At 36.3% G+C, this 27784-nt stretch overlaps 4 protein-coding genes across 12 annotated transcripts in view; 2 read left to right on the top strand and 2 right to left on the bottom strand.

Moving 5' to 3' along the window:
* LOC122534395 (protein prickle-like) overlaps positions 1-5594 on the bottom strand; it is a 139830-nt gene extending 134236 nt beyond the window's left edge. Inside the window, exon 1 of the mRNA XM_043664992.1 lies at positions 4650-5594. The gene's annotated coding sequence lies outside the window, so the exon portion shown is untranslated. The remainder of the gene's footprint in view (positions 1-4649) is intronic.
* A 1520-nt stretch (positions 5595-7114) lies between these two features.
* Positions 7115-12130, top strand: LOC122534398 (tafazzin). 2 transcript variants are annotated; one of them, XM_043665002.1, is made up of 6 exons: positions 7115-7389; positions 8685-8750; positions 10061-10189; positions 10989-11232; positions 11388-11642; positions 11726-12130. In XM_043665002.1, exons 1-6 carry the CDS (start codon positions 7275-7277, stop codon positions 11763-11765), a joined length of 849 nt encoding a protein of 282 aa, XP_043520937.1. In that variant the 5' UTR covers positions 7115-7274; the 3' UTR covers positions 11766-12130. The 2 variants fall into 2 exon arrangements, with proteins under 2 accessions (XP_043520937.1, XP_043520938.1); XM_043665003.1 differs by lacking the exon at positions 8685-8750 and having other exon boundaries at positions 7116-7389.
* A 2110-nt stretch (positions 12131-14240) lies between these two features.
* On the bottom strand, positions 14241-17933 carry LOC122534415 (PX domain-containing protein kinase-like protein). 7 transcript variants are annotated; one of them, XM_043665044.1, is made up of 9 exons: positions 17529-17931; positions 16636-16824; positions 16468-16564; positions 15863-16287; positions 15609-15785; positions 15110-15520; positions 14878-15034; positions 14759-14803; positions 14304-14488 (listed from the first exon to the last, which is right to left on the bottom strand). In XM_043665044.1, exons 1-8 carry the CDS (start codon positions 17628-17630, stop codon positions 14787-14789), a joined length of 1575 nt encoding a protein of 524 aa, XP_043520979.1. In that variant the 5' UTR covers positions 17631-17931; the 3' UTR covers positions 14304-14488; positions 14759-14786. The 7 variants fall into 7 exon arrangements, with proteins under 7 accessions (XP_043520975.1, XP_043520977.1, XP_043520974.1 ...); XM_043665043.1 differs by having other exon boundaries at positions 14304-14479; XM_043665040.1 differs by lacking the exon at positions 14759-14803 and having other exon boundaries at positions 14241-14488; positions 14878-15031; positions 17529-17933.
* A 1012-nt stretch (positions 17934-18945) lies between these two features.
* LOC122534416 (RING finger and CHY zinc finger domain-containing protein 1) lies at positions 18946-27347 on the top strand. Of its 2 annotated transcripts, none has more exons than XM_043665048.1 (5): positions 18946-19798; positions 23288-23605; positions 24179-24457; positions 24538-24628; positions 24727-27347. In XM_043665048.1, exons 1-5 carry the CDS (start codon positions 19673-19675, stop codon positions 24744-24746), a joined length of 834 nt encoding a protein of 277 aa, XP_043520983.1. In that variant the 5' UTR covers positions 18946-19672; the 3' UTR covers positions 24747-27347. The 2 variants fall into 2 exon arrangements, with proteins under 2 accessions (XP_043520983.1, XP_043520982.1); XM_043665047.1 differs by having other exon boundaries at positions 18947-19798; positions 24724-27347.
* Positions 27348-27784: the final 437 nt, after the last annotated feature.

Raw genomic sequence — 27784 nt, 5'->3', positions numbered from 1 at the left:
GATAATATGAAAGTAATCAATAATGTAAAATAAAATGCTTGCAATCAATCGAGCAGTGTAGAAAATAAAATATTATAAAATAACGATAATATGAAAGTAATCAATAATGTAAAATAAAATGCTTGCAATCAATCGAGCAGTGTAGAAAATAAAATATTATAAAATAACGATAATATGAAAGTAATCAATAATGTAAAATAAAATGCTTGCAATCAATCGAGCAGTGTAAAAAATAAAATATTATAAAATAACGATAATATGAAAGTAATTAATAATGTAAAATAAAATGCTTTTTGAGCGAAACACTAATTAATTAGAGGCGCCATCCAACAGGGTTAGGACACGAGCGACTCGCGCCTCGCACGAATTAATAATTGGAAAACCGGGTAATTAACCAGTGTCTCATACACTTCGATTAACCGACACCAAGCAATTACGCCTTCTAGAAATTTTTATCGCAACGAAATCGCCGACAAATTTTCGCCATCTTCTTTTCGCATCTCGTGTCCTCGTGCGCTCTCCTCGTTGCTCCGTTCTTTCTTCTTTTTTTTTTTTTTTTTTTTTTTTTTTTTGCCGATGGCATTATATAAATATTTCCCCATCGGAGACGCGATCAAAAATAATGGCGCGGTCGCGCATGCGTGGAAGCGAAATCATTGCCAACCGGGGAGTCGATAAGTTATCCCGTCGTTTAACGTAATTGTCAATTATCATTTCTTTTCTTTCCTTACTTTTTGTGAACGCCTCGTCACAGCCGATAAAACGAAATTGAAAATTGAAAATGGAAACGGGTCACGGGATTATGAGATCAACCGGGCCGTACTGGCCGGTGGTCGGGTCTCGCGAGACCCAAGCTACCGACTGCATACCAGTGGAACGATGTACGCCTAATATGTAGTCGTTGGTAGCTGGTTCAATTTTATTTCTGTTTTTGTATTTTTATTATGATTGTTATAACAATAGGATAGTAGGGAATAAAAACACCTGTTGCTACTTTTATTACCTATAAATAATATTACTTATTTTCGTTGTACCTAATACAAACAGTTAGATTGCATTTATGTTTGCTGCAGACAAAAATTGCGACAATTGCCACATTTGTAGCGCTATATTTGTTGTCGACTGCCGATGCAAATAAAACATCTCGATCGTTTTAAGTTTGGAAGTTTCAAGTTTCGAAAAAAAATGGAAAACACCCAAGAGACTAAAAAATACAAAAAAATGAAAAATACTAAAGGAACTAAAGAATACAAAAAATGAAAAATATTACAAAGCTAAGGAACACTATATTTTTATTATAATATAATATAATAATATATAAATAAGATAATAGATATATAGTAATATATAAATAAGAATGCTACATTTTACTATGGTTCTCTATATTTTTTTAACTACTAATGAAAAGTACCGAGAACTAATGTACTGAAATACACTTCCGGCCATTCGCTGTGACTGCTTCTTCAGAACTGACTCGTACGTGCGTTCGTCACCGATTTGACTTTTTATTGGAAACCTAATCCCATTTTTTGTCGCCAAATCGTAGCCTTGCAGGCTAACTTTGTACGACTCACACACACAAAGTAGGACTTCAAAACGGGTCACCGCAGACCCAGCCACCGTTATTATGCGAGGGTTAACCGAAAATAAAATTTCCAAGGCGAAAAGACTGGCGAGCGTCGGAATAAGGGGCGGAAGAGGGGGGGGGGGGAGGGGGGGAATCGATCGTGCTCGAGCGTCGAAGGTCGATCATAGTACTAGCACGGCTATATAAAAATCGGCGCCGGCCAAGAGAAACAAAAGGACCTAAAGGAGTTTAACTACAGCGTCATTACACGAGCCACGACGTGCAATAAGGCAAGCTGAACTGCCGCGTTTTATAAAAGACCGTGGCAGGAACTGCAAGGTCGTTCATGGTCTTGCGACTGTCACGTGCCACTGTCTGGTAAAATGTAAAATCACGAAGGGCAGAGAAGAGCTGGCCAACTAAGCCAAGCACGCAGTTGACGATACTTGACAATTGCATGAGTGTCGGATCGGTATGGGTGACGCGATATAGATGAGGAATTAGGAACAAGATTAGAATTAGGAAACAAGCGTCCATGTTTTTTTTATTTTTTATTTCAGACAACTCTGTGGTTCTCTATAGTTTTTTTAACGATCTTGCGAATCATTTTTTGGCGTGTCAAATATTATGTCTGTGAGGTTTAAATGATACATCGTCGACATTTTGATGATGTCCGCAATTAGTATATATTTCGGTGTATAGTAACCTTTTGTTAGGTTACGTTCCCATTCGCATATAGCTCGAGCAAAGATTAGTCGACAAAAAGAAATTAATACGTTTTGTATTTTATTTTAAAGAGGAGAGTTGGTAGACGTGTGAGAAAATGAGAATCACAAGAATCTAGTCTTGGGGCTTTATTAGGAAACTTTTAGAGTTATGGTAACAATATTTAACACTATTTCTGATATAAATCTACTCTATTACTTACTGAAATAATAATTAATATTTTTTAGATATTAATATTAATATTACATTAATGTTATATTATATTAATATTAATTAATATTAATATTATATTAAAAATTATATTAATATTAATATTACATAAATATTAAAATTACATTAATATTATTATATTAATATGAAAATTACATTAATATTAAAATTATATTAATATTATTATATTAATATTAAAATCAATATTAATATTATATTAATATGAAAATTACATTAATATTAATATAACATTAATATTAATATTACATTAATATAACATTAATATTAATATTACATTAATATTACATTAATATTATATTAATATTAATATTATATTATATATAATTAATATTATATTAATTATTATATTAATATTAATATTATATTAATATTTTTTAAATATCAGCATACTATTTTTATCAATGCACGATACCTTGAAACGAGACAAGCAGTTTCAACTAAACCCGAAGCTCAAGATGTCAGCGAGTGTCACATCTCTCGATATAATTTACGATCTACCTGTACCGCATTTCCTGCATGAATCTAATCGTGCAATCTGTGATATGCATAGGATTCCTTCTCGAGCAACAGTAGCTCACGTGATTCACGATCTCGAATTCGGTTCCATAGAAATGCTGGCGAGTCGAATTTTTTTGCAACCTTGGGGGGAGGGGGGAAAGAACGAAATGATTACGCGCGTGCATGCACCCGATCGCCGTGAATCGCGAGATTATCTACAGCGTTGCACTTTTGATAAAGCTGAGAGTGCGTAGAAGTCGTGAACAATTTCGTTCGATGTTTCGTTGCAAAATTTATCTGGAGGCTCTTTCGATAAAACGAAACGAGCCGGCGATATCGTTTTAACAAACATGCTCTGTGCACGTTTATCCACGTGTCTGGTTCGTGTGTATATAACTCGACGAAAGATCACATTACCGTCGTCGTTTCGCCGCTCATACGAACCGGAACCCACTCTCAAATCTAATTTATACCGTGCTCGCTTATTTCGTTCGTGCAATTATGATTATCCTGTTGTATATATATAATATTACGCGCCATCTCGCGTCGAGAGCCGTCCTCCGAGGTGGTATTCCGCTTTCGCAAGTCGCAATTGCCATCGTTGAACAAACGATGATAATTAAGCCTAAGTTGTCATAATTGGTAGCCACAGTTGGCCAAAACGAAAAGGTAGGAAACAAGGGAAGTAGGCTACGGTAGTGCGCCGCCATGTACAGGGAAACAAGCGTCTGCAGGTCGTTGTAATTAATGTGTTTTTGCGTCGTTGGGACATTAAACGTCGCTAGTGTGTAACGGCGACGATAGGGTAAAACTCAGGTATGTTAATGGACGTGATAGTAATTGGTCGTTGGTTTGCTGTTGCTTTATAATTTGCGAAACGGCCAATTAACATTCTCGAAAAAGGAGTAGGTGGTCCTTGATCAGTCCGCGGGGATTATGGAGCTTTCGGGTAAGAAGCTCTGGACGCTCGGCCGATAAAAAAGTATTGATAATTTTAATTGAATCCTTCGTAAAAAATCGTAATCGGAATCGATGCGCCAATCGGTCGGCGGATTTTACGAGCCTGCTTGCCGTTAACTCGATACGATTACCAAGGAGGAGAATTCGGGTTGGTTGCCGAAACGTAAAAAGGGAGAGCAGGGGGCAAACGAGGACAATTAAATTTATTTAACGAACGGCTGCGAAACGATCCGAACGAAAACACGACGGTGGTCGAATTGTTGCGAAAAAGACGATTAGCTGTACACGTTTCGAACGTAACGGAGAATGAATTTACGTACGTAAGTACGTAATTCGAACATTTGAAACGACGTTTCGCCATCGTCGTTGTTGAAATGTACGGAAATACGAAAGTAGCAAAACTCGTGTATAAAGGGAGAGCGCGGAGATGCAACCTCGCTCGCTTGAACTGCGATGTTCTTCCGCGATGAAAAACACACATGCAGGTATTATACACAGAAGAGAGTCGCCCAGTGCTCGATACCTGTATATTGGCTTGTGCACGGCAAGATCTTCGATCAAGAGCATGCGCACGTTCGTGCGCGAACCAACAGGCTACGAGGACCTGAGGTATAACGTGCAACCCGTCGAGAATACTGGAACGTATACACGTTATTTATACATGTACCTGTTGCTTTCTCTCGGCTGCAGTCAAGACGCTGGAGCTACGACGCCCGGGAGAACTCAAACTACTCGGGCCGATCGGTGAGAATTCGCCGTCGTAACACGAATTCACCGTTGCTGGTACGCCGGTTCTGTTGCCTGTGTTCCTCGGACGAGGAACGATGCCTCCTGCGTAACACTTGGCAACACACACGCACGAACACCCGAACGCCGACCGATCTGCCTTAAAGGTAAGCGTCACTCGGGAATCAGTGGATACGAGAAGGATTCTTCCTGGCTTGTCCCATCGCCGGGCTTCACGCGTTGCGTAATTTTCCGCTTGTACGTTCTTCACGTTGTTGTTGTCGTCGTTCAACTGGCACCACCTCACAATTGCACCTGCACTTGCACTTGCATCGCACCGCGCGAGTAACAGCGCAAAGTTGCGGCGGCACGGCCGAGTCGTGGGGCCCCGACAGATCACGGGGTACCGTCGCGCTGTTCTATATCGTGTTGAGAGAACCGAAGACGGTGGCATCCTCGCGGCATCACCGTACACTGCACTCGAGTCAAGCCGAACGCTTGGCTCGCTCTCTTTCACTCTGTGTTTCTCTTTCTCTCTCTCTCTCTCTCTTTCTCTTTCCACCTCTTATCTTCTGTCTGCCTCTCTTTCTCTCTCTTTCTTAACCTCCAAGCCGATACTTTACTCTTAGCTTTTTCTTCCGATATTGTTTTGTTGCTTCCGATACTTTACTCACTCTCGAGCCGAGTCTATCGCGTTTTCGCAGAAGAGATCAGACATCGTCATTCGGCGACCGTTTCGCGGTTCAACGATCGAGAAGCCTGCCGGATGAATGTCTGGCGGTAGCGCTAACATTGCCGTAAGAATTGTCTCAAGGTCGCGGACGTGGGTGAAGACACTTCAATCGAACGAACCGATTGATCGCGGCATTCTTGCCAAGCTTCGTACTGCCGCGCAAAAACTTGCGCGTACGCGATCAAGATCGAGGGAGAATAAAAAAGAGAAAATATATATACATATATATATATATATATATATATATATATATATATATATATATGTACACGTCGTCGCGAAAGGGACACTTTGCGATCAGTTCTCGGACGATGCGCAATTCGGCTTGATACACGGTGCTCTCGAGATATCCTTTTTCGCAGTTGTAAACTGGAAGGGTACCCACGGTGTAAGTACGATGGCACGGCAACACGCAGTCGAGAGACTCGAATCGGACTGGCTGTTGAGATGAGGCCCTTTTCCCCCCACTCCTAGGCCCCTTCGACTGGTTGCTTCTCCGCTCGCGTTAGGCCTCTCCCCGCCCTCTCCCCCCCCCACTTTCCACATGCCTCCGGACAATCTCCTCTCATCTCTCCCCCGCGGCCCCAGCGACTCTGCCTCGCATCATTGTATCTTTTCCTTTCTTTTCAACCTCCTTCAATGCACCCGGTGTGTTTCGTCCTTTCTTCCACCGCGCATGAACTTAACCCGAGAAGCTCCTAATGTGTACGTACATACGTACTCTCGTAGATGGTCGTGTGCACGCCTCCCCTCCCTTTCTACAAACCTCTCTTCGTAATCGTGTCCAAAGCGTTTCTCTCCTCGCAGCAGCTTCTGATAGGTGTCCCGGCTGACGTCGCGAGTGCAGCATCACTGTCAGAGGTACAACTTTGCAGACATTGTACGCGTGAATAGCTATCGAAGATCACGGCAGGCATTTTACTACGTACTATCACGACCGTGCCGTGACTGTTACAACGTGTATACCTATGTAGCTTTCAAATTGCGCTAACGAGGCCCGGTTACCACCGTTTAGGATGGACACGATTGTAAATTTCGTTCGCCATCTGTCAGAAAAGGCGAGATATTTGAAGCGAGGCTTCATTTAGACTTGGAGATTCATATTCGGTCGGTTCCTCTCGTTGCAAGCTCGATGATATTCTTCAGTTAATTGAGAAACGAAACTAGAGCTCTCTTCTAGGTTATCATTTCCTGTTAGTGTCGAATAAATGTACGTTGTACGCCGACAAAATATAGTATAACTTAAACCTATTTCAAAAAGAGAATTTAACACAATTGAAATATAATCTAAATTCATGTCAAGTCTCAGACTTATGCTTCCTCATTTTGTAACATCCAATGGTTCTCAATACCAACATTCGTTTAGACTTCTCTATCTCAAGTTTGTACTTTGAAAATCATTTATATAATATTTGCGAGTTGTAAGACGAAAGAAGAATCCTCGACCAATAAGTTATATGCACATAATCGTAAGCATTACCATCATCACCGAATGCCTCGTGGCGGTAACTAAAAGAATAATTGTGATTGACCCGATAACGGGACATATTTACACGTTGTTAACAGAGGTGAGAACAAGTGTTCAGCGCGCGTTTAATTTTAAATGAAACGCCGCCATGCTCGGCAACGTTCGGGCACGTACGGCCACGTTCGGGCACGTCCGGCCAACCACGTGACTGCGTCGAGAAATATGGCGTGAAGTTGGCACGAAGATGGTTGTCGTGAGTTACGAAAGAGTAGACGATTTCTCGCGGGGAAGGCGCTTCCCAGTTCTCCGGAAAAAGTGCCACATTCCTATTTTACCCTCCGATCTAGTTAGCGAAAGATAGTGCGATGGTATACGATATCAAATGGATAATACCGAAGCTCCGAAATACGAGCAGCCTCTGGAACATCGCGAGTAGCATAACCTTTGTAGCAGTAGGGATTTTCTCTAAAATCATTATAGGTAAGTGGCTACGCACGCCGGTTTGTTAAAGAAAAATTAATACAATTCATTTCGTCGATGTCGATACGTCCATTCGTTAATGAATCTTTCTCGTTTACCGTTTGTACGTTGATGTCACTCTCGCGATATATATCGAATTTTTATTTTACTTTGTGGAGTGTAATTTATGTACTTTTATGATTCATACAGAAAAATAGAAAGAATATTTAAACGAGTGGTTTGCATTGAAAGATCGGACTCGATACTCGTAGTAATTAAACGCGCGAAACATGTTGCAACGTGAGAAATATACGGAGAAATATCGCCGATTTATGTAATAATTCATGTATGTATATTCATAAAAGTCATCTTATTTAATCGCTGCGATAATCATAGATCGACATATCGAAGCGACGTATAATCTACAATCTGATTATAATAAGTTTGTAAAAGTTATTTTCAATTTTCAATTTTCGACCACTGAATAACATCGTACGATGTTTACAGATGACACGTGCTTTTTTTGTCAATGCTTTTCTAATATATCATACATCTGACTTAAGTTAAAAAATGATTTCAAACTAAGACGACATAAATTGTACAATTTTTATCAAATAATCGCCACGGATAAATCTTGAATACATCGTATTCAACGTATGTCGTTATAAGATATTGAAACAAAGACGTGACGAACAAAGGTTACGCACGTTTGCAATTGAAACAATTTTCGTATCAATGAATATACATAAATCTAAAGTTTAATTTAGAACCGTATTTCACATATCATTCGACGATTTTTTTAACATTTAGCCTGTGTATAAATACAAATGTATACACAAAGAAATTGATAATTACACGTTTTAATTATATATATATATATATATATTTAAACACACGTGAGCAGAACAGAGGCAGGAAAATGCAAAGAAAAAGTTTTGCGTGCGACAGGTATAGTTAATTAATTTATACACACTTCATTGCTATAGAATTGGTCGTGTAGGTTTTTATTTTTTATGACGTCATCAGTCAAACGTTACGCGAAAGTGCGGCGTAAATCCTTTATTTAACCTCAAACGTACTTATTACAAAGTCCGGCTATTTTTTTTCTTTTTTTCTTTTTTTAATGTTTGAATATATATTAATAATACATATTAACAACGAATTAACATACATACATGTGTTGCGCATGCATTTTATCACTCCACTAATTTGAACTTCGAATTGTTGTATTTCGTCCCGGAAGTGAGGAAGTGGCGATGTGTCTCGCGCCATTTTTACATTTTTGTTTTGCGAAGATTTGGCGTTTCTAATTTCAGGAAGGGTCAGGTTACCGCCCGACAAAGGGCACAGGAAATCAGTCATTGGCCAACGCTGGCCTTTCAGTGAGTACCACTGATTTACAATGGTCCCGGCTTGGTGTTGACTTAGTTACGATACAATAAACTTCGGAAATTAAGCGCATTACTCAATTGGTTGGGCGCGTAGCCGCGCCACATATACGTGACCATCCTCCTATCTCCTTCTCTCCAACCCTCCCCTTTCTTTTCCACGTGCCTCTCTTTTTACTCGTTTTTTATCAGTTTATCCGCGCGCAATAGCCGCCATTGGTTTCTTTCAATTTAGAGTTTTCTTCGTTTTAATATTATATACATATATATAATCAATACAATATATATATATATATATAATAAATTTATTATATATATATTAATTATATTATATTGTATTATATTGTATTGATTAAATTAATCATATTAAATTAATTTAATTAATTATTAAATTAAATTATATTGTATTGATTAAATTTCATCTAGTATACTAGAGCTTCCTTTTTGTCCATTTAGATAATGCCGATAACTAGTGCTAGAGTTTACGTGCTTTCCACAGTGATTTTTATTAAGTAATTGAGACGATTGCTTTTAAAAGTTGAATGGGTATGAATCACTATTAGCATACTAGAGTTTAGATAGAATAGTGCATGATTAAATTTTCGCACAGAGATCGCACTTGCATCTCTCTTCGTAGTTTCAATTTTAACTGTTACGTTAATCTTCTAGTTTCATATTTTCACAGTAGGTGTTTCAAGTTTTCGCACTTTCACGTATAGTAGCGTGCAGTCGAAATCGACTTGCAGCCTTGAACAGAGGTTGTTGAACTCGTTGGAAAAGTAACAGCTGCTCTATAAAACAAGACAGAAGAAAAGTAAACTCTGATCATTTTCGAAACATCGTCAGTCAGGATCGTTCTTCGTTCATTCGCTTCTTCGCCGAAAACGATTTTTTTTTTCATTTTCCAATTTTCAGGACAATCATATCGGTTACATCGCCGGGGGTCAGTCGCATCATTCGATTTCATTACGTAATCAGTTTTGATAAAAGTAACAAGATCCCATGTTTTCGACGAAAAAAAAAAAAAAAGAGTAATTTGTCCGGCATCGTGACAGCTTTGCTTGAAATTTGTGGCATTGTGGGGAGCCCTGTTTCACTGACAATGAGACAAAAACAAAAACAAGAAGGAAAAAACCAATTCTATGCAAAAAAGAATCGAGATGAAGTGTGTGTCACGGCTCCTGTGTACAGTTACATGCAGGAAAACGTACAAACTCCAACGCTGCCCTTACAATCCGTCCCTCACGCGAGACGCGAATTAATTTATCGAAGGACTTCTTTCTTTTTCGTTCGTGCTGTTTAAGAATGGCTGAACAGAACGACAGTGTACAACAAGCAGATCATCAATCAGGCATTAGAAAAGCGGCCGAGAAATGTCCCGCTCATCACCGTGTCAAATCATCACAGTTGCTTCGACGATCCAGGGATATGGGGTAAGAAGTCTCTTCAGTATGATTCAACAATTGCAACCATCGGCCATCGGCCATTGTCCGTGTTGAACAGTGGACCGATGTTTCATCGATATTATCTCCTATCTTCGTTCTTACGCTTCGTTGGCAAACATTTTGTTCCAAGTGTCGATTAACAAGCCTCTATCGAGACAATGAAACAATAGCTGAAGAGTATGCACTTTTTTCAGATTTCCAAGTATGTTTTATCAATAAAAGTAAATGATGTTTCGCTTTTTCTTCTTTTTTTTTTTTTTTTTTTTTTTTTTTTTTACATTGTTCACTATTACACGAATCGAAAACGAATGAGTCGAGTTGACATACACGCGGACTTGCTTCGATTTTACATAAATACTTACATTTATATTTATATATAATAAAATTAAAATTTTACATAATTTATATAATAATTTATAATATATATATAATATTACTGACATTGTTTTGTTTATTTCGTACGGTCGACGAGATAAATTTTTCTTCAGTTCAGTATGACAATCAGTTAAACAATTTCGATAGATTTATAATAATCTCTTACAAAATACGGAAACAGTACGACGTATGCTGAAAGCTTTCTGTTTCATCTGTTTTCGTTTATTTTCATTAAAGATCGATCAATTTAAATGAATTCACATGCATACACCTAACACGCACAACTTACGCACAGCATACGCGCGCATTCCCCTTCTCCTGAAACATATATAATCTTTTCTTCCTCAGAATGACCATCGATAAGCGATCGAATGAAAAAATTTAAGACAGAAAAATCTCTGAACTCATTTAGCGACCCTGAACCTGAAGTGTCTGATGAATCGACGTAAGATGAGGTGGTCGCTCGCGGCCCACGACATTTGTTTCACAAACATCTGGCACTCGTACTTCTTTATGCTGGGCAAATGCATTCCCGTGATCAGAGGTGCCGGTGTGTATCAGGAAGCTATGGATTTCTGCATCGAAAAGTTGGCAGCTGGTGATTGGGTTCACGTTTTTCCCGAGGGAAAAGTAAACATGTTTAAAGAGAACATGAGGTTTGCGATTATTTTTGTTTTTTTTTTGTTTTTTTCCCCTTTCTTTACTGCTTCTTTGTTCTTCTTTATCGTTTTGTGTTTCCCTATTTAATCACTATACTGATAAAAGATTACTTATTTATTACAAAGGTTGACATTCCACTGATCTGTTGCAGATTAAAGTGGGGCGTTGGAAGGTTGATCTTGGAATCACCCGTCACGCCGGTGGTGATTCCAATATATCACCTTGGCATGGACGAGGTTCTGCCAAATGAACCGCCGTATCGATTAAAAATCCGCAAAAAGGTCACCATGAATTACGGTGAGCCGATAGATTTTACCGAGCTATTAGGAGAACTGCGTGCGTCGAAAGCAAGCGAAGTGGAAGCGAGAAAAGCCATTACGGATCGTATTCAGACCGAACTTATAAAGTAAACTGTTATTTTGATCTCAGTAATGTTTTATGTTACTCGCGATGATGATAATCCCTGTATCTTTTTTTATTTTTTTCCAGACTGAAAGCGATCACAGAAGAGCTTCACAAAAATTCATGATGTTTAAACGGGGAACATCCTTGTTGTCATCTAGAGTAGCTTTAATTTGCCAAAAAAGATAAATTTTAATTCTAATGCGACAATAGATGATACATGTTCGGCTTGTAACTAAGGATGTTCACCTGTGAATGACGTATTAGTGACATATATGCAATTGTGTAATATCGGGATAGTAGTAATTTAATTCTTCTTTTTTCCTTCTTTCTTTACTTTTCCTCGTGGCGAGGAAGAGAAGGAAAAAGGAAACGTTATATCTATCGGGGAATTTTAATTTAAATGTAAGTCGCGTTGACTTAGGTATGCCATATATTCGCGTTTCGCGTACACATCGCCGCATGCAAAATAATGTATATACGTATACGTAGGAAAAAAGTCGTATTACGTAAATACTCAATAGAGCGTAAATACAATACAGCTATTGTTTGTTGTAGAAATTTTAACACATACGCAAATTACGGGAGCTCGTGAAATATAAAATTGAAAATGTCCGCCTTTCCCGCCTTCGTGTGTCCACTTTTTCTTTGTAATATTTCAGAGCTTCGTAATTTGCAATGCGAGAGCATAAGCGTGACAATCTTATGCACAAAAATATGGAGAATACCGTGATAATTATTACCTAATAAATATTGAATAAATATTCCTCGCAAACAAAGGATAATTCGATTTGTTAATACGATTAAGATCTTGAAATTGTGTAACTTTAGATTGTCTTCTTCAATGAATATAATATTTGTTGCAAACTTTGTATAATATACTAAACTTATTTTGTGTATACTGAAAAATTTTGTATGACTCCATGATTTGAATATAGTTGTATATTTATAAAGAAAGGAAAAAGAAATGATTTTAACTGAATGATAAAAATAAAAATCAAGACGAATTTGATTAAATAACCAGTTTCTACTCTTTCTTAGATTTTTAAACGCGTTTGCAAAACAAGATGAAATTGTAGTGCCTACAATCGATTATCAAACATTTAAATAATTATATGCACACGCGTATAGTTTTTGATATTTTTGATATTGTAAGAATTTACAGTATTTATATTAAAGACACTTCGAATGATAAAAGATATTTCAAAGATATGCATATTTTGTATTTATTAAATTTTCATTATAAATAGTAAAATATCTTCAAGAAGAAAACTATTTTCTGCAATCTATATTGCAATCTCTAAATACGAGTATTATTGAAAAATATAATTTTTTGTTTTAATCAATTATTTTTCGCATTGTGTTCAAGAAAAAATATGTAGAATATCGTGATAGTAGATTATTATTTGCAAACAAAAGATAATTCGATTTATTAATACGATTAAGATCTTGAAATCATATAATTTACATTATCTTCTTCAATAAATATAATATTTATTTCAATCTGTTTTTAATAATTATCAATATAATCAATATTTATATTACTCTATGAAGAATAGTATTTATACGAATAATTCAACAAATTACACGTAAGATCAGTATTACATATGAAAAATTGTGACTATATTACATTATTTCATTACGATATTCACAGATAAATCTTGTACATATATTCCTTTCTTGTATATATTACATCGTCATTCACCATTACGACATTATTATTTGTTGGAATGGAAAGATCGGATCTTGGCACATCTTCTCTTTGCGTAGAAACAGACATAGTTTCGGTTCTACAAGTAACACAACGAAAGCAACACACAATACTCACTTTTACAAGACGAATGAAATCTATACAGTAATTACGTTATATATACCATAAACTTTAAATAGACAGAACGGTATATAACACTAACGAGATAAAGTTTATATGGTATACATTAGGTATTATCACTCTCATCTTATCACTTATCTTTTCAGTTTCCTTAGAATCATACAAATAAAATATGAAACATGATAGCCGAAAGTTCGATCGCGAAACTTTGATTGAAGCATGTCCAAAAATATGGATTATCTTGTAAATCAATAAGCCATTTTTCTTGAATAGATTTAAATACAATAAATTTTTATTCATTGTTTCTTTCTATAACAGATACACAAGTGTAACGTCTAAAGAAATATTTTTATTTTAAAATGTATTTGATATTTTCAGTTAATCTTTTACAATTTTGAATCTATCGGTATTTGGACGGTTTAAGAAATGAAAAATAACAATAAACAATATTTAAATATTGCTCAATTCTAACAACAATACTTGCTGTTAAAATATATTGATAGAATTATCTTGTACGTGAGTATTTGTAAATTTATAATTTATAAGTACCTATCACTATGTAATATACATATTAAGATTCTACAGAATTGAAATAAAAATAAAATCTATATATATCTATACATATACACTATATATATATATATATATATATATATATAGATCTTACAAGCATCGCGATCGAAATAAAATTATAAATATTTTTGCGATTTGATGAAAAAAATAACATTCTTTTGGTATAGATTACAGTCACATGATTTCTTCCTTTCTTCAAAACTAGTATGATCGTTCAGCGCTATTTTCTTTCAATTATATAACTTTATCAATTCAATGATATTCATTGGCAACTTTACGAAGACTAGTTTTATTGAAATTACAAATACTTCCTAGTAGAGCAGCTCGTTCGTTGGTCAACTTTGAGAGATTACTTGTCACATCAACAGGTGGTGGCATTTGTAATGGAGGTGGTGGTACAGTACTCTTAGCAGGAACTCCATCATCTTGCGGCACATCTACAGAACCTTTAGTTAAATAGATAGTAACTTTTTATAGCTCTTACATCACTTGGACACATACCATTACACTACATTTAATTTTTTGTCAATCATACTATTTTATCCAGATATACTACACCCAATACCAGTTATCAAAATTAATTATATAATCTACAATGCATAAATTTGGAAAGGAAATACATACATTTCATCACACAGATGTATCCAAGCAATAATTAAATGAAAAAAATGCATGAATGTGTAGAATTAGTGTTTGAATGATCATATATGACCTACGTGAGAGAAATAAGCGTAGTATGCGCCATCAACTTTTGTGCCCAGCTAACGTAAAAATCAGGAGGATCGATTAATGTTAATTGTTAATATTAATTGTTGAGAAAGTGATTTATACTTACGCAGCGATGGTGGTGTTAATGTTCCAACACTAGTCGCCGTAGAAGTACTTGTAGGACTATCCGAGCGCTCCGGGCTCTTGCCGTTTATGTGTTTCATTCCATTCGCGCTCAATTGATTTGCCGAACGTTGTTCTTGGGCCAATTTTTGTTCTTTCTTCTAGAGAAATAAATACATGAGTTTGTTTCAATTTGAAAGAACATTATGAGCTATTTAAATATGTGAGAAATTTACCAGTTTCTGTTTTCGTTTTTTCATCTCTTCTTCGGAGCTCATCATTTCTTGAACTTTGACAAGCCTCTTTTGATGTCTCGCCACTTTTTGTTCGTCTTTTAATCTTTGTTCTGCTTTATTCACTGCTTCCTGTAGGGCCTCCTTCAAATGACTACTTAATTTGAAATGTGGTCTTTCCATGGACCCAACAGCTAATGCAGCATGTTTTGTTGACTCAAAGAACGGATGTTCTAATAGGTGCGACACCGTTGGTAAATCCTGTTTTAGGGCTTCTGGTGAAAGTATCACCTCCAACAGACTTTTCAGGGTTGCTTCGCAGTAAGGTAATTCCGAACACGTTGCTTCTAACAGCGGTCGTCCAAATGCCATTTCGTACAAGACATGTCCAAACGAATAAATATCTACTTGAGTCTGTTGAAAAAAAGAATATATAAAAATTTATAATATTAATATACATATTTTTATATCTTCCAAAATATAGAGTACATATAATATTTACCGTAGCGTGAAGTTTACGTCTTTGTACAACATAAGGCCGATAGAACGCTGGTAAACCTAAGAGACCATTTTCTATATCCAACAATTTTGCACATTTCTGTGTTAAAAGAATATTTCCTGTATGTAAATGTCCATATGGTAAGCCTTTTTCATGAAGAAATCCTAAAGCTTCCAAAATCTAAAACAGAAAATACAAGATACATATATATTTAAATGTTATTTCATTATAGCAATATAAAGTATTAATTTTCTAACCTGGTAACCATACATAGCAATTTCAGGCACTGATAATGATTTAGTTTGTTTTGGATTTCCATATTTCTTTATGAATGGTTGTTTAGGTTTAGTAACGCACAAAATGTCACGTAATGTACCCATTGGATAAAAATTTCTTATCATTAAAGCTCCGTTTTCGGTTACATGTTGATAAACGATTGGTTCTATATAATTATGTCTCAATGTCCCTAAACTTTTGAAAACGCCTTGCATATCTTTATCTTGCAAGTGTTTGTCTGGACCAAATTCTACCCACGTGAGTAGCAACTCTTGCTTGGGATTTTGGCGATTTTTTACAGTGTAATAATGCTTTCTCAACCTCCATCCCATATCAGGAATGGCCTTACAAACTTCGAAATTTGCATCGCTACGTAAAGCTAGTGATACCTGTTGCAAAGCTATTTCTGAAAAATGGAAATTATTTATGAAATGTATTATATACAATAAATTCATCATTTACTAACATGCTGAAGTTAGTTTCATACTTTTAGATAGAATATTCTTTGTACCTGTTATTTACTTGTACATACGTATGACTTACTTTTAATTGCATCATTACATTCATTATAATAATTAAATCATACCATGTAACGGTGCTGTGTAATTATCCGGATCTAGAAATTTTTTCATGGGAAGCGACGATGCCAATATAGGATTCATTAGTATATTGTTTAGGTAATTCTGAAAGAAGTTGAAACAAAATTATAACAAACAGATATACTTAATAACAATCTTCCTATAATGTAACTAACCTGTAGGGCTATTTGACGTAGAGCTATGAAGTCTGGTTCCATATTACCAATAATTTTCTTTGGAGGAAAAGCCAGGTCAATACCTGATATTGATAGAGCTGCATTAAGCTGTACGAAGTCATTGTAGCGTCTGCTAACTCTCCAAGATTTCTCTGGAATTGGACCTCTTTGTGTTTTAATCACATACTCCTAAAATGTAACATAATCATGTATTTCATAAACGTATTACTCCATGCAGTAATAAATAAAAACCTATAAGCATATACATCTATATAAACAGACACATATATACATATGCAATGGTTTTTGAAAACAGATTATACATGTTATATAAAATGTTATATAAAATACTTTAAACTATAATAAAACATCATCATCATAATAGCGTTAATTCATGAAATTCCAAAGAGTTTCATATGATAATATATTTAATCTATGGCAAGTGTTTAAATATTTTCACGAGCCATTGCATATACATAACAAATAAAAAGTAATTCAAATTATACAAAGAGCATACAGAAATCATGATAAGTTAAGAAGTTTGTGATCTAATTTTGATGTTAATTTATAGATAAATTCTACAATGTTAAATATTTAAATTTTGCATATTAAATATTGTAAATTTTACTTTTACATGAAGGACAAGAATTATAATACATTGCGATTAGAATATCTTTGTCAAATTAATTCAACTTAAGAAAGAAAGAAAGTGGACACGATTGAAGAAATGTTTGATGCACGAATGTAAAAGAACCGTCGAGAATGCGTACGTGACGAACAATAGCGCCCGTCGTTGATTCAACACATGAGATCAGAGCAAACAGGCCGATGTGTATTATCTTCACCTTTTATCGAGCAAATGTCAAAATATACGCATTAAGCGTGCGCCGTACCGTGTGTCCGTCGATTGTTCTTGCATTTTCAATGATGCTCGTCAGCTTTTCTGTATCATCTAGCAGCACTTTATTCGTGTATCGCTTCTCAAACAAAGCCATTGATCATTAGTCCGACGTAGTGCAGGGCCCGTACGGGGCGAGCTGCTTGTGTCTATCGCATAGTTTTCGTAAGTCGCCATACATGACGCAATTCCGATTCATTTCAACATTAGTAAACGTGTTTTACACTTGCGAATTGTTCGACACCACCGAGAAAGACGCACCGTTGTCGATGTCCCCTTAACACTTTGATTAACAGGCAAAATTTATCGGACTTTCCTCTCCTCTCAGAAACTTAACACCCATCGTCTTTCACCATTTTATTATCCACAGTGCGATTCACAGTGATACCACGCGACCGGATGACCACCACAATGGACACAAAGTTTCTACGCCTTCTGCTTGCTCCTTTTCTTTTCCTTTGCATATTTCTGTCTGTCACTGAATGGATTTATTCTAGATGGAAAGAAACACGAAAGAATTCGATGAGATTTGAGTGACGACCAGAGAATGTTAAAACAGCGATTCGTCACGACTAAAACGACAATATCCAATTGGTCTGTTTGTAAGGTGAAACTTGGTTATATGACAGACAGTCAAACTATAATGAGTAATTGCAAAATTAATTGCAATTGTAAAGTTATATACTTTCGAGAGCTTGAAATTTATTTATTATTAGAATAAATGTTGAAACCAGAAATACACTATTTATAACAGAAAAAAGTGACTCTATTCACATTAAAAATGTACAAAAATAACGAAGAAGTTAAAGCATGAAGCGAAAACTTCATTCGACGTGCAACTGAGGTTCACTGTGTACAAATTTGATACACGCAGCACTCAAACTTTTAAATATTTACTATTAATCCTCTATTAATACTAATACTAATCACGATGAAACATTAAAATACGAGACAGAGCATAACATGTATCATACGAAGAGCTCATAATGTGATGTAAGTTACTTTTGATTAACAACAATGAGAAAATACTCTTTCTTTCTTAACAACCTCTTCAATCAACAGAGTCATTATAACATAATTATTAGAACGTAAATAAGTAAAATCTGTTAAAAGATATTATTAAAACGGCATTAGTATTTAAATTATCAGAAAATAAATGATAACTAAACTGTTCCATCGGTTGGAACATTAGCTCTAGCAAAAACAAAAAGATACCTGCACGATGCAAGCAGTTTTGAATAAGTCGCTTACGCTAATTAACTTTCGAGTCTTTGTTCGCGAATTACTCCACGTATTGTCATTCATTCGCGAAATAATTTCGCCTCGCGATGCGCCAAGGATCGGAAGACGTTTGAATCGTCGCGCGCCGGATATGTACGCGCGAACGCGAGTGTAGTACCTCGCCGAGTCGTCACAACTTCCGGCCGTCCATTTTTCCCCTGAACGTCGTCTGCCGTTGTAATCATTACACCGTGGTGATAGTACAACGAAGTGAAGTAGTGTCAGAAGTGACGAGTGTCGAGCCCGTTTTTTCGAAGTTCATCGAGAAGTGATAACCGTTTTCCTCGTAACGTCCGCCCGTAACAGGTAAACGAAACGTTCGTTGCGCAGCTCAGTCGGAACCTGGAGGCGAAAATACCCGCGGATAGCTTCGTTGGAAGCCCGTGATCGCGGAAAGAAAGAAGTCTCTCCTCGTTCTTGGAACTTCGTCTCGCGTCGTGCGGGAACACGGTGTGCGAGTACATTGACGATGGCACGATCGAGTCAATTTCCGTTGATCGGACACACGGGGCCCGATACGTTTCCATTCGCCTCTGGTTGACGTTTCTGTCCCTTCGTTCGCACGGAATAAACAGCCCCTGCAACCGCGTGATCCGAACGTTCGACGTCGGTGTTCTTCCTCTTCCTCCTCCTCTTTTTTTTTCTTTTCCTGTCTTTTCCTTTCCTTTTCTTTTCCATCGCCGTTTATTTTGAATCGCCGCTTGAAGCGTGTGTTAATCAGACAAACAAACTGTGGCCAAGGCGGGTGTTAATCGGACACGCCGCAAGGAAATCTGGAAAGGACGACGTGCGAGTCGATGAGAAGAAGGAAGCGGTGGAGGAGAAGAAAGAGGCAGAAATTTAGGATCATTGGAAGATATGGAGAACAACGACGAAGCGCGGACTGTTGCCGAACGTGCATCAACGTCGAAGGAGGAACCCTTGGAGGCGACTGCCGATGATGATTACGGCTGCGAGCATTACAAGCGAAAATCCAAGTTTGTGGTGAGTTCTCTCAGCCGCAATCGTTTCCCTACCGGCTCTACTCCATGTAGACATTTCGTATCGTGTTGTTTGCTAAAACAACAACACACTGATTAATGAAAAAAGTGAAGTTTTAAGAAAATGATCGTTACTGCCGTTAATTACTCTCTGTATGTTGTAGTATTTATACACTTTATTTATTTTTAGCAAACATTCGCGGCCTATTAATTAGATACATTGTTTAATAACGAACGAATTGTTCTTCTTTTCGTCATTAAAATATCTTCCTGGGATATCCAATAAAATTGCTATGAAGATTACACATTAAGATCAATTTCGACATGTTGCGACATTACGCCTGTTAAATAGCAATTCACCTGATATCTCAAAATGAGTTTAACAATCGTTTGAGCATGTCGCTGTTCCTAGCAAAACCTGCGGACATGTGCAATACATGTATACACGTGAGAGGCGCTTTGTTTTCGGTTTCGATCACGCAGATGTTCAGTGATCAGTTTGTGCGTTTCAACTATGTAACCAACATACTCCTGGAAAATGTTTTTAATTCTTACGATGTTCTCCTAGGGTTTCGCCTCCTGTCAAACCGTGTTCTGAACTTGTCATGATCAACCGACTTTGACCTAACTTAACTTTGATTTTGTCCTGTCTCGGATATCATTCCTACAAGTTCATCCATGTTTGTGAAAGCAATTTGATTCTCGACGACTTTAATGACAATGTGACAAGCACTAGTGGATTTCAATATATATCATTAATTCGCAGTATTTGATATATATAATTAAAATATAATTTTATATAATTTTAAAAATATAATTTTAATTAAAATAATTATATTTAATATAATTATAATTAAAATATAATTATATATATATCACGTAACGCAAGGTCATAAGTAACACAGTTGATAATTAATTACATACATTATAGTGTGTATATAATTTCGAATTATTCAGAGCAGGATCGAAATCATTCAAACGATGATCTCGAGTTTCTAAAGAAAGTTTGACAATTTATCGTATTTACAAACAGATTGACAATTTATCGTATTTACAATTGGTCGTTTTAACAAATCTTTGCTGGACTGGTAAACCGGATGTTCACTTTGGGAGAGGCCTGAAAAATAAAATTCGAGAAGCATCCAGAGAGAGAGAATAAAAAAGAAGAATCGAAAGGATTCGATGTACCGTTGTGACTACCCTTGAACTTGTTCCGGGTAATCGATAGTACAAACTCGTTTTCTAAAATAAACGACCCGCGTAGCAGCGTTGTCTCGTAATTAACGACTGACACCGAAATCGCTCTCGTACGCGAGGCTTTTTCTATCCGCCGTGTGTAAACACGAATGCGCGGTCCCCAACCGCATGTACGTGTATACACGCAGCAAACAAATCGATGAAGTGTTCCAGCCGTGTGTTGTGTAACGAGACGCCCTCTTTCACAGTGTTGCTTACCAATTGCCGCGATAAGTCAAATGTCGTGTGCTGCCGCTGCTGCTACCAGCTTCTCGTGCGCTGCCTCTGACGAAAGAAAACCGTAGTTAGCAATTTAGTCAGTATTATCTCTTTCTCCTTTTTATTTTCTCCCCCTTGAGATTCGTATTTTGAAACTCGAATTGTATCTGATCTCTTGATATTTTCGTTTTCTGCTTGTTTAAACGCGTTTGTCTAAACGCGCGAAGATAACGCGCTGATATTTTTGTTGCTTAAATATTGTCCAAGAGAGACATCATCGGTGAATAATCTAGATAATTTTGTTGCCGAGCAAACTGCTGTACCCTCTTTAGAGACGCGTATTTATTTTAATCAGTTTTTCTTTTTTTTTTTGTAATTAACATTTTTAGAGGCGATGGCAAAAAAAAAAATCAAATTAAACTTCTTGATGTACCAAGTTTCAATTTGATTGATCATTATGGAAATCTCGAGGAATTCTTTCTCGTTAAAATATCAAGTATCAGGTCTTCGTTGTTCGTATTTTATGGCCCTATTCGAGAGACACTTAAATTTAGCGTATTTCACGAAATTACAATCGTTTCGTTGTTCAAAATTAGCGTATTTCTACGATGTTTTTTTTTTTTTTTCGTGAAACAAGTTCATCGGTGAACTATCGAATTTTTCTAGAAACATGTTACAACACATCTGTAACACTGTAACACGTGTCCCGATAGCACATGGAGGATTAGAACGTACACCATGAGCGCCATCTAATAGGAACTAAGTAATCATGATGGAAATCGATTGCATGCTAGGCTCGAGCCGATCATCGTAATGATAAACTAAATCCTACCGCGATCGTCGAATCTTTATCGCCCAATCGTCATCTTGTTTCAACAGATAAAAAAAAAAGAGCTCAGAAAAAGGTGTTACGAAATTACACGGATAGAGAATTAAACGTGGAAGAAATTATACAAATAGGAAATTAGACGCAGAGGAAATCGTGCAAATAAAAAATTAGATGCAGAAGAAATTATACGTGCAAATAGAAAAAAAATCAATTGAGAAGAGATTAGGCCGAAAGCAATTAGACTCGAATGAAACGAAATTGAACCAAGATTAAAAATTCGCTTCGTTATTAGATGGAAAAGTTTGAAAAGTGAATCATCATCTCGTCAATGATGGAAAAATTTTGCTTGACAACGTTGAAACGTTTCTTTAACTGATTCGACGCGTAATTGATTGTCCCGATGTCGGTGACACCACGTGCAGCAGAATCCTACAGTGGGTGCACATGCGTTACCATGTCCTCCGCACGCTGATCTGCCTTCACCCGTGCGCTGTCGAATGGATTTGCCGAACGCTTATAAGCGCCTGCCGCATCGGAAGGGTTAGGGATCAAGGACGGATTCATATGGGGGCTAATTGGATTATTATCTAAGGCCTTCGTTTTCTGAACTGCTCAAGGATCGTCGAAGACACATTTTCGTTGCCTTTTGGAACGGAATATTTGAACCTAGCCCCTGTCCCATTCCTCTTCCTTCCCCCCTCACGTACTTCTAGTGAAACTTAATTCTTAACCTCTCGCGCTGGGACGACGTGCTACGCGCGTCGAAAATTTTTTGTCCCAAAGTTGCAATATTTTCTCAGTTTTTAAATATATTTAAGTATAATCTTATACACGAGCAAAACAAATAAATTTATTACTTCTCAATAATTTCTAATGTTCAGTGATATCGTACCGACGAATTATTGTATACGGTTTTTGGTCACTCGTTACGGTCCGCAGTCAGTTGCAGGCGCAAGTGGTCAAAACAAACAAAAAAGAAAGAAAGAAAACATGAAGCACAATTAAGAAAGATTTAACTCAGCGTTGAAATTGAATGCTATGTTTTAATAATTAACGTCTGTCGAATTATATAAATATATGTATCAGATTATTTAGAAAAGAATAAAACTATTCCCCCCTCTCCCAACACCTTGATGAAGAACTTGAAGAAAAACACGTCGCATTGAGAATTAAACTAATTTGTTTTTTTTTTTTTTTTCTTTTTTACAGACACCGTGTTGCAACAAGGTGTACACGTGCCGATTCTGTCACGACAAGGAGGAGACCCACACGGTAAACAGGAAAGAGGTGACGGAACTTATATGCGTGCTGTGCGATACGCGTCAACCCGTGCAAGCTACTTGCCAGAATTGTCATTGCCGGTTCGGCAAGTATACGTGTCTCGAATGCAACTTATTCGACGACGAGGACAAGAATCAGTATCACTGCGATGGCTGCGGGATATGCAGGGTCGGCGGTCGCGACCGATTTTTCCACTGTGCCAAGTGCAACATGTGTTTGCCAGTTCAGTTACAAAACGGGCACACGGTACGTAAACGCGTGATTAAATTTTTTGGTTGTAGTGAACGTCGAGTGACAGTCCTGTGACGACGAATTGCGACAGCGTCTTGGATAAACAGAAAAAAAAAAAAAAACGAATTTCTCTTTCTGCGAGGCAAAGACCTCATTTTTCATGAAAACGAAGTTCGAGTATGTTTTATTTGAAAATGTGTTTCACGGATTTTAGTAAACGTGTAAAAGTGATAAAGTCTTAAATTGAGTTCTCTCAAAAAACGAAGCGTTTTGTGAAAAAAAAAGTTCGTTATTTATTAATCTGCCTGAGCAGGCCCCAATACAGCTAATAAAATTTCAAATTTGATTTTCTTGAAAACGAGGAGTTCATTCTTTATTCTGTATTTTTATATCAGGACACCCCGTATAGAAAATTTTACATTTTATTCTAGTGGAATTACAGGTGCGAGAATATTTCAATTTAACTTCAGCTATTTAGATTTTAATTAAATTCTAATCTTATTAAATCTTTAATTAAATTCCTTAATATAAAGTAATTATATTACTAAGTGCGATTGTGTAAGGTAACTTTTTATTTGTTATTTTCAGTGTGTAGAAAATGTCTCTCACGCAAATTGTCCAGTTTGTCTGGAGGACATTCACACAAGTCGTATACCCTGTCACATTCCAAACTGTGGTCATCTGCTTCATCGCACTTGTTTCGAGGAATTGTTACACTCAGGACATTACGCGTGTCCAACTTGCCAAGTATCGCTCTTAGATATGACTGATTTATGGAGATTTTTGGATATGGAAGTATCTTCAACACCAATGCCAGAGGAGTACAGGGATTACAAGGTTGATATTCTGTGCAAAGACTGTCACGAGGTAAAGATATAATATGATATTGCTCCGTTATGCTTTACTTGATCAATAGACAATAATAAATTGTAACCTAAACCTTTCAGGAGTCGACGGTAAAATTCCATATTGTAGGTTTGAAATGTCTGAATTGTGGAAGTTATAACACATGCAGAGTCAAAGGATCCCCTTCTCCAGGTAAATATTGCCTAATGAAGTACTTTTTCACTTTTCTCCCTCTTTGGCGATTTCGAATTTTATAAATTAATCCCCATGTGTCTTAAACCTTTTAGCAGATCCAGACACGTTGGATTAAACAGCATAAAATTACGTTGGCGATGAAGAGAATTCGCGACGCTCTAGAACTTTAGAGTATTAAAACGGGAAGAAATGCGAAACATTCACGAGAAAGTGTTACTCTTGGACGTTTCGGGCAAAAAAGAGACATTAGAAAATGGCCTCGTCGGCGTTATACCTCTTTACTTGTTTTTAGTGAATTTATACATCTTTGTTGATTGTTTTTAGACGTTTTTTATAGACGTTATTTTATTAGGAGGCTGAACGTAGCGACTGATCTAATCAGCAGTGTTTATATCTGTAATCATGGAAACTACTGAATTATTGAATAGTCGTAACTTGAATTAATTCGAATCATTTAGAGCGAATAGTTTATTCCTTTTTTCTTTTTTCTTCTTCGAAAATACAAATGTCACTTAACGATAGCGATTCTAAATCATTCGATTTGTCTTAGTAGTTACTGTTATTTCCTTACTCATTGGAGGCGCGGTATACACGGTGTCCCCGTTTCCTAAAAATTCTTCTCGCGCTGTTCCCAAGTATATCCTTAAACATTTCGTAAGGCGTGACTTTCTTTCGATGCAATCTTTTCGTAAATGCTAAATCAATATGCCGGTAGTACTAGTCAAAGAAAGAAAAAAAAAAAATATCTCCCCCTCTTTTAGCTATTGTTATAATCGACAGCTAAGAATTCCTCTGTATTATCTCTACTACACATAGTTCCCCGATGTTATATTACGCAATTATATCTAGAGATAGAAATCAATGAGATTATTACTAATAAGACACATTTTATTTCTTAATCAATTATTGTACGCGCAATTTTCGAAAAGATCGCCATCTAGTCAAAGATTTCTTGAGTCACTTCTTGATACGATCGTTCTGTAAAAAAAAAAAAAAAAGCAGAATGCGCGGGGGAATCTCAGATAGTTGGATGACCGTAAGCTGATACCTGACACGATAATTGTTCTGTTTTTGAAATTTCACGAAACATATTCGTACAGGTAAGCCTTGGAAATGATCCACGAAGATTCGAGGCTTCGACATTCATCTATCGAATTTTATCGGGCATTACCACCGTGTTATTGTGAACTTAAAAAAAAAAAGAAAAAAAAAACCATAATTATATACTTTGTATGTATGCTTAGGTGTCTTTTAGTGCACGTGTTTGCAAACGCAAACTTCTTTTTTTTTTTTTTTTTACGTCAATACGATGTATATCACAGACTCGCAAACTTTATTAATAATATTTAGTATAATTCGTACACAACTAGATATTGCATATTTATCGTAGTAAAAAGATTAACACTTTGATTCTTCTTCTTAAAAGAAAAAAAAAAGAAAGAAAGAAAGAAAAACGTGCATAAGATTGACGACAAATTTCAAACAAAGTTAACGACGTATCTCATTGATTTTATACAAACTAGTTGGTAATTCGCAATATTTTTTATCATCTTATTTTGCAAAGGGAATCTACGGTATTAATTACATTCCGACTGCTATACTTTTGAAAAAATATATCTAGCGAATATAAACTAAAAACAGTATTTTCCTTTGAAATTTGAATAACCAGTTGAATAGTTAAGGAAATGCGCATACTTTATTCAATTTTTAGCGTTAAAAATAAGTGAAGAAAGTGTCAGACCATAAAAAGAATGTACAATTAGTAACGAGGGTTATATCATAGAAAGAAAAGAAAAAAAAAAAAAAAATGATGTAATTTCGTATTTAATACTGTAATGTAGTCTTATTAACTTGCCGTGAAAGTTCTACGAAGAACTCTGAATTCTGTTGGAACGTGTAAAAAAAACGCGTGTATCAAAAGGCATTAGAATTACGTTCGACGATTACAGTTATCGTTAATGAACATTGTCATATCGTGTCCAGATTGAATGTACTACTGGGTAATCTTGTACTGTTTGCGTTTAGATGCAACTGTAACTGTGTAATTCGACCTCCTGGTGTGAGATAAAGCGCGCGTCACTTCGTGCAGCGAAGTCTGAGAAGATATCCTTAGGGTATCCAAAGCTCAAGTGAAAGCAAAGAAAAGTTGAGTTGGTTAGGCAACGCTCGATATAATGTATCTCACCACGAACGTGAGGACGCTTTTATTGGTCATGGAGCAACTTTTTTTTTTAATCTGTTTGCCGAGCAATACACAGGCTGATCATCGTATAAGCACTTGCATCTCTTCTATCCATTCCATGTTTTTATAAAATAGCACGGTGATGTACGCCGAGAATTTAATTGAAGTACGCTGTTACTAATAATATTAACGAGCAATCTTAGCATGATGTTTCATTTCGTTTGTTTAAAAAAAAAAAGAAAAACCGTAAAAGTGGATAGTCGTGGCGTGATTAAGGCGAAAAGTCGTCAGAAAAATCCTCTTTATGGTTCGTAGGTTTCGAATAGCATCCGTCGTGCCGTTTTAAAGAGAGGAAACATTTTACCAACAGTTTATTTTTTGGTGTGATTATTATCACGTCTTTATTATTCAGTTGTAAATTAAATATGAATTACAAAGGCTCTTTGTACATAACGGCCGCAATAATGCTTTTGTTTTATATTATATAATATATACTATTGTATCAAATAAACCGACTATTATTTTATTCTTCTATTTCTTTTTTTGTTTTTTATTATTATTTTTTTTTGTACGAGCGTGATAAGAGGTCGCTACTTATGCGTCAGAAGTTCTTCAACTATCTTCAAAACAAAACTAATGCAATATCATGATTTACGCGAGAGTTTCTTCTTCACGTGAACATTGCTACGCCTCTAATGTTCTTAAAAAAAAAAAAAAAAAAAATTGTATATCAATGTATGTTTGCGATTTGTACGTATTTTACCAGGAAATGAGTAACGTTTACAAAAGTAAAGAATCACTGTCAAAAGATCAAGACTTTTCCTTCTTGCGTTCGTATTCAATTGTAAACCACCCTTCAATTGTAAACCATCATAGTAGCAACTTTCTATCACCCACCAAAAAAAAAAAGGCAGAAGTGTCTTTTGCTTTGCTTCTTTTGTTTTCCGCGTTTGAGAATGAACTACAAACGG

This window comes from Frieseomelitta varia, unplaced genomic scaffold (genome assembly GCF_011392965.1).
Source record: "Frieseomelitta varia isolate USP_RPSP 00005682 unplaced genomic scaffold, Fvar_1.2 scaffold_591, whole genome shotgun sequence".
NCBI lineage: Eukaryota > Metazoa > Arthropoda > Insecta > Hymenoptera > Apidae > Frieseomelitta > Frieseomelitta varia.
The sequence above is the reverse complement of the archived record's forward strand: the minus strand, read 5'-3'. Positions and strand labels throughout refer to the sequence as shown.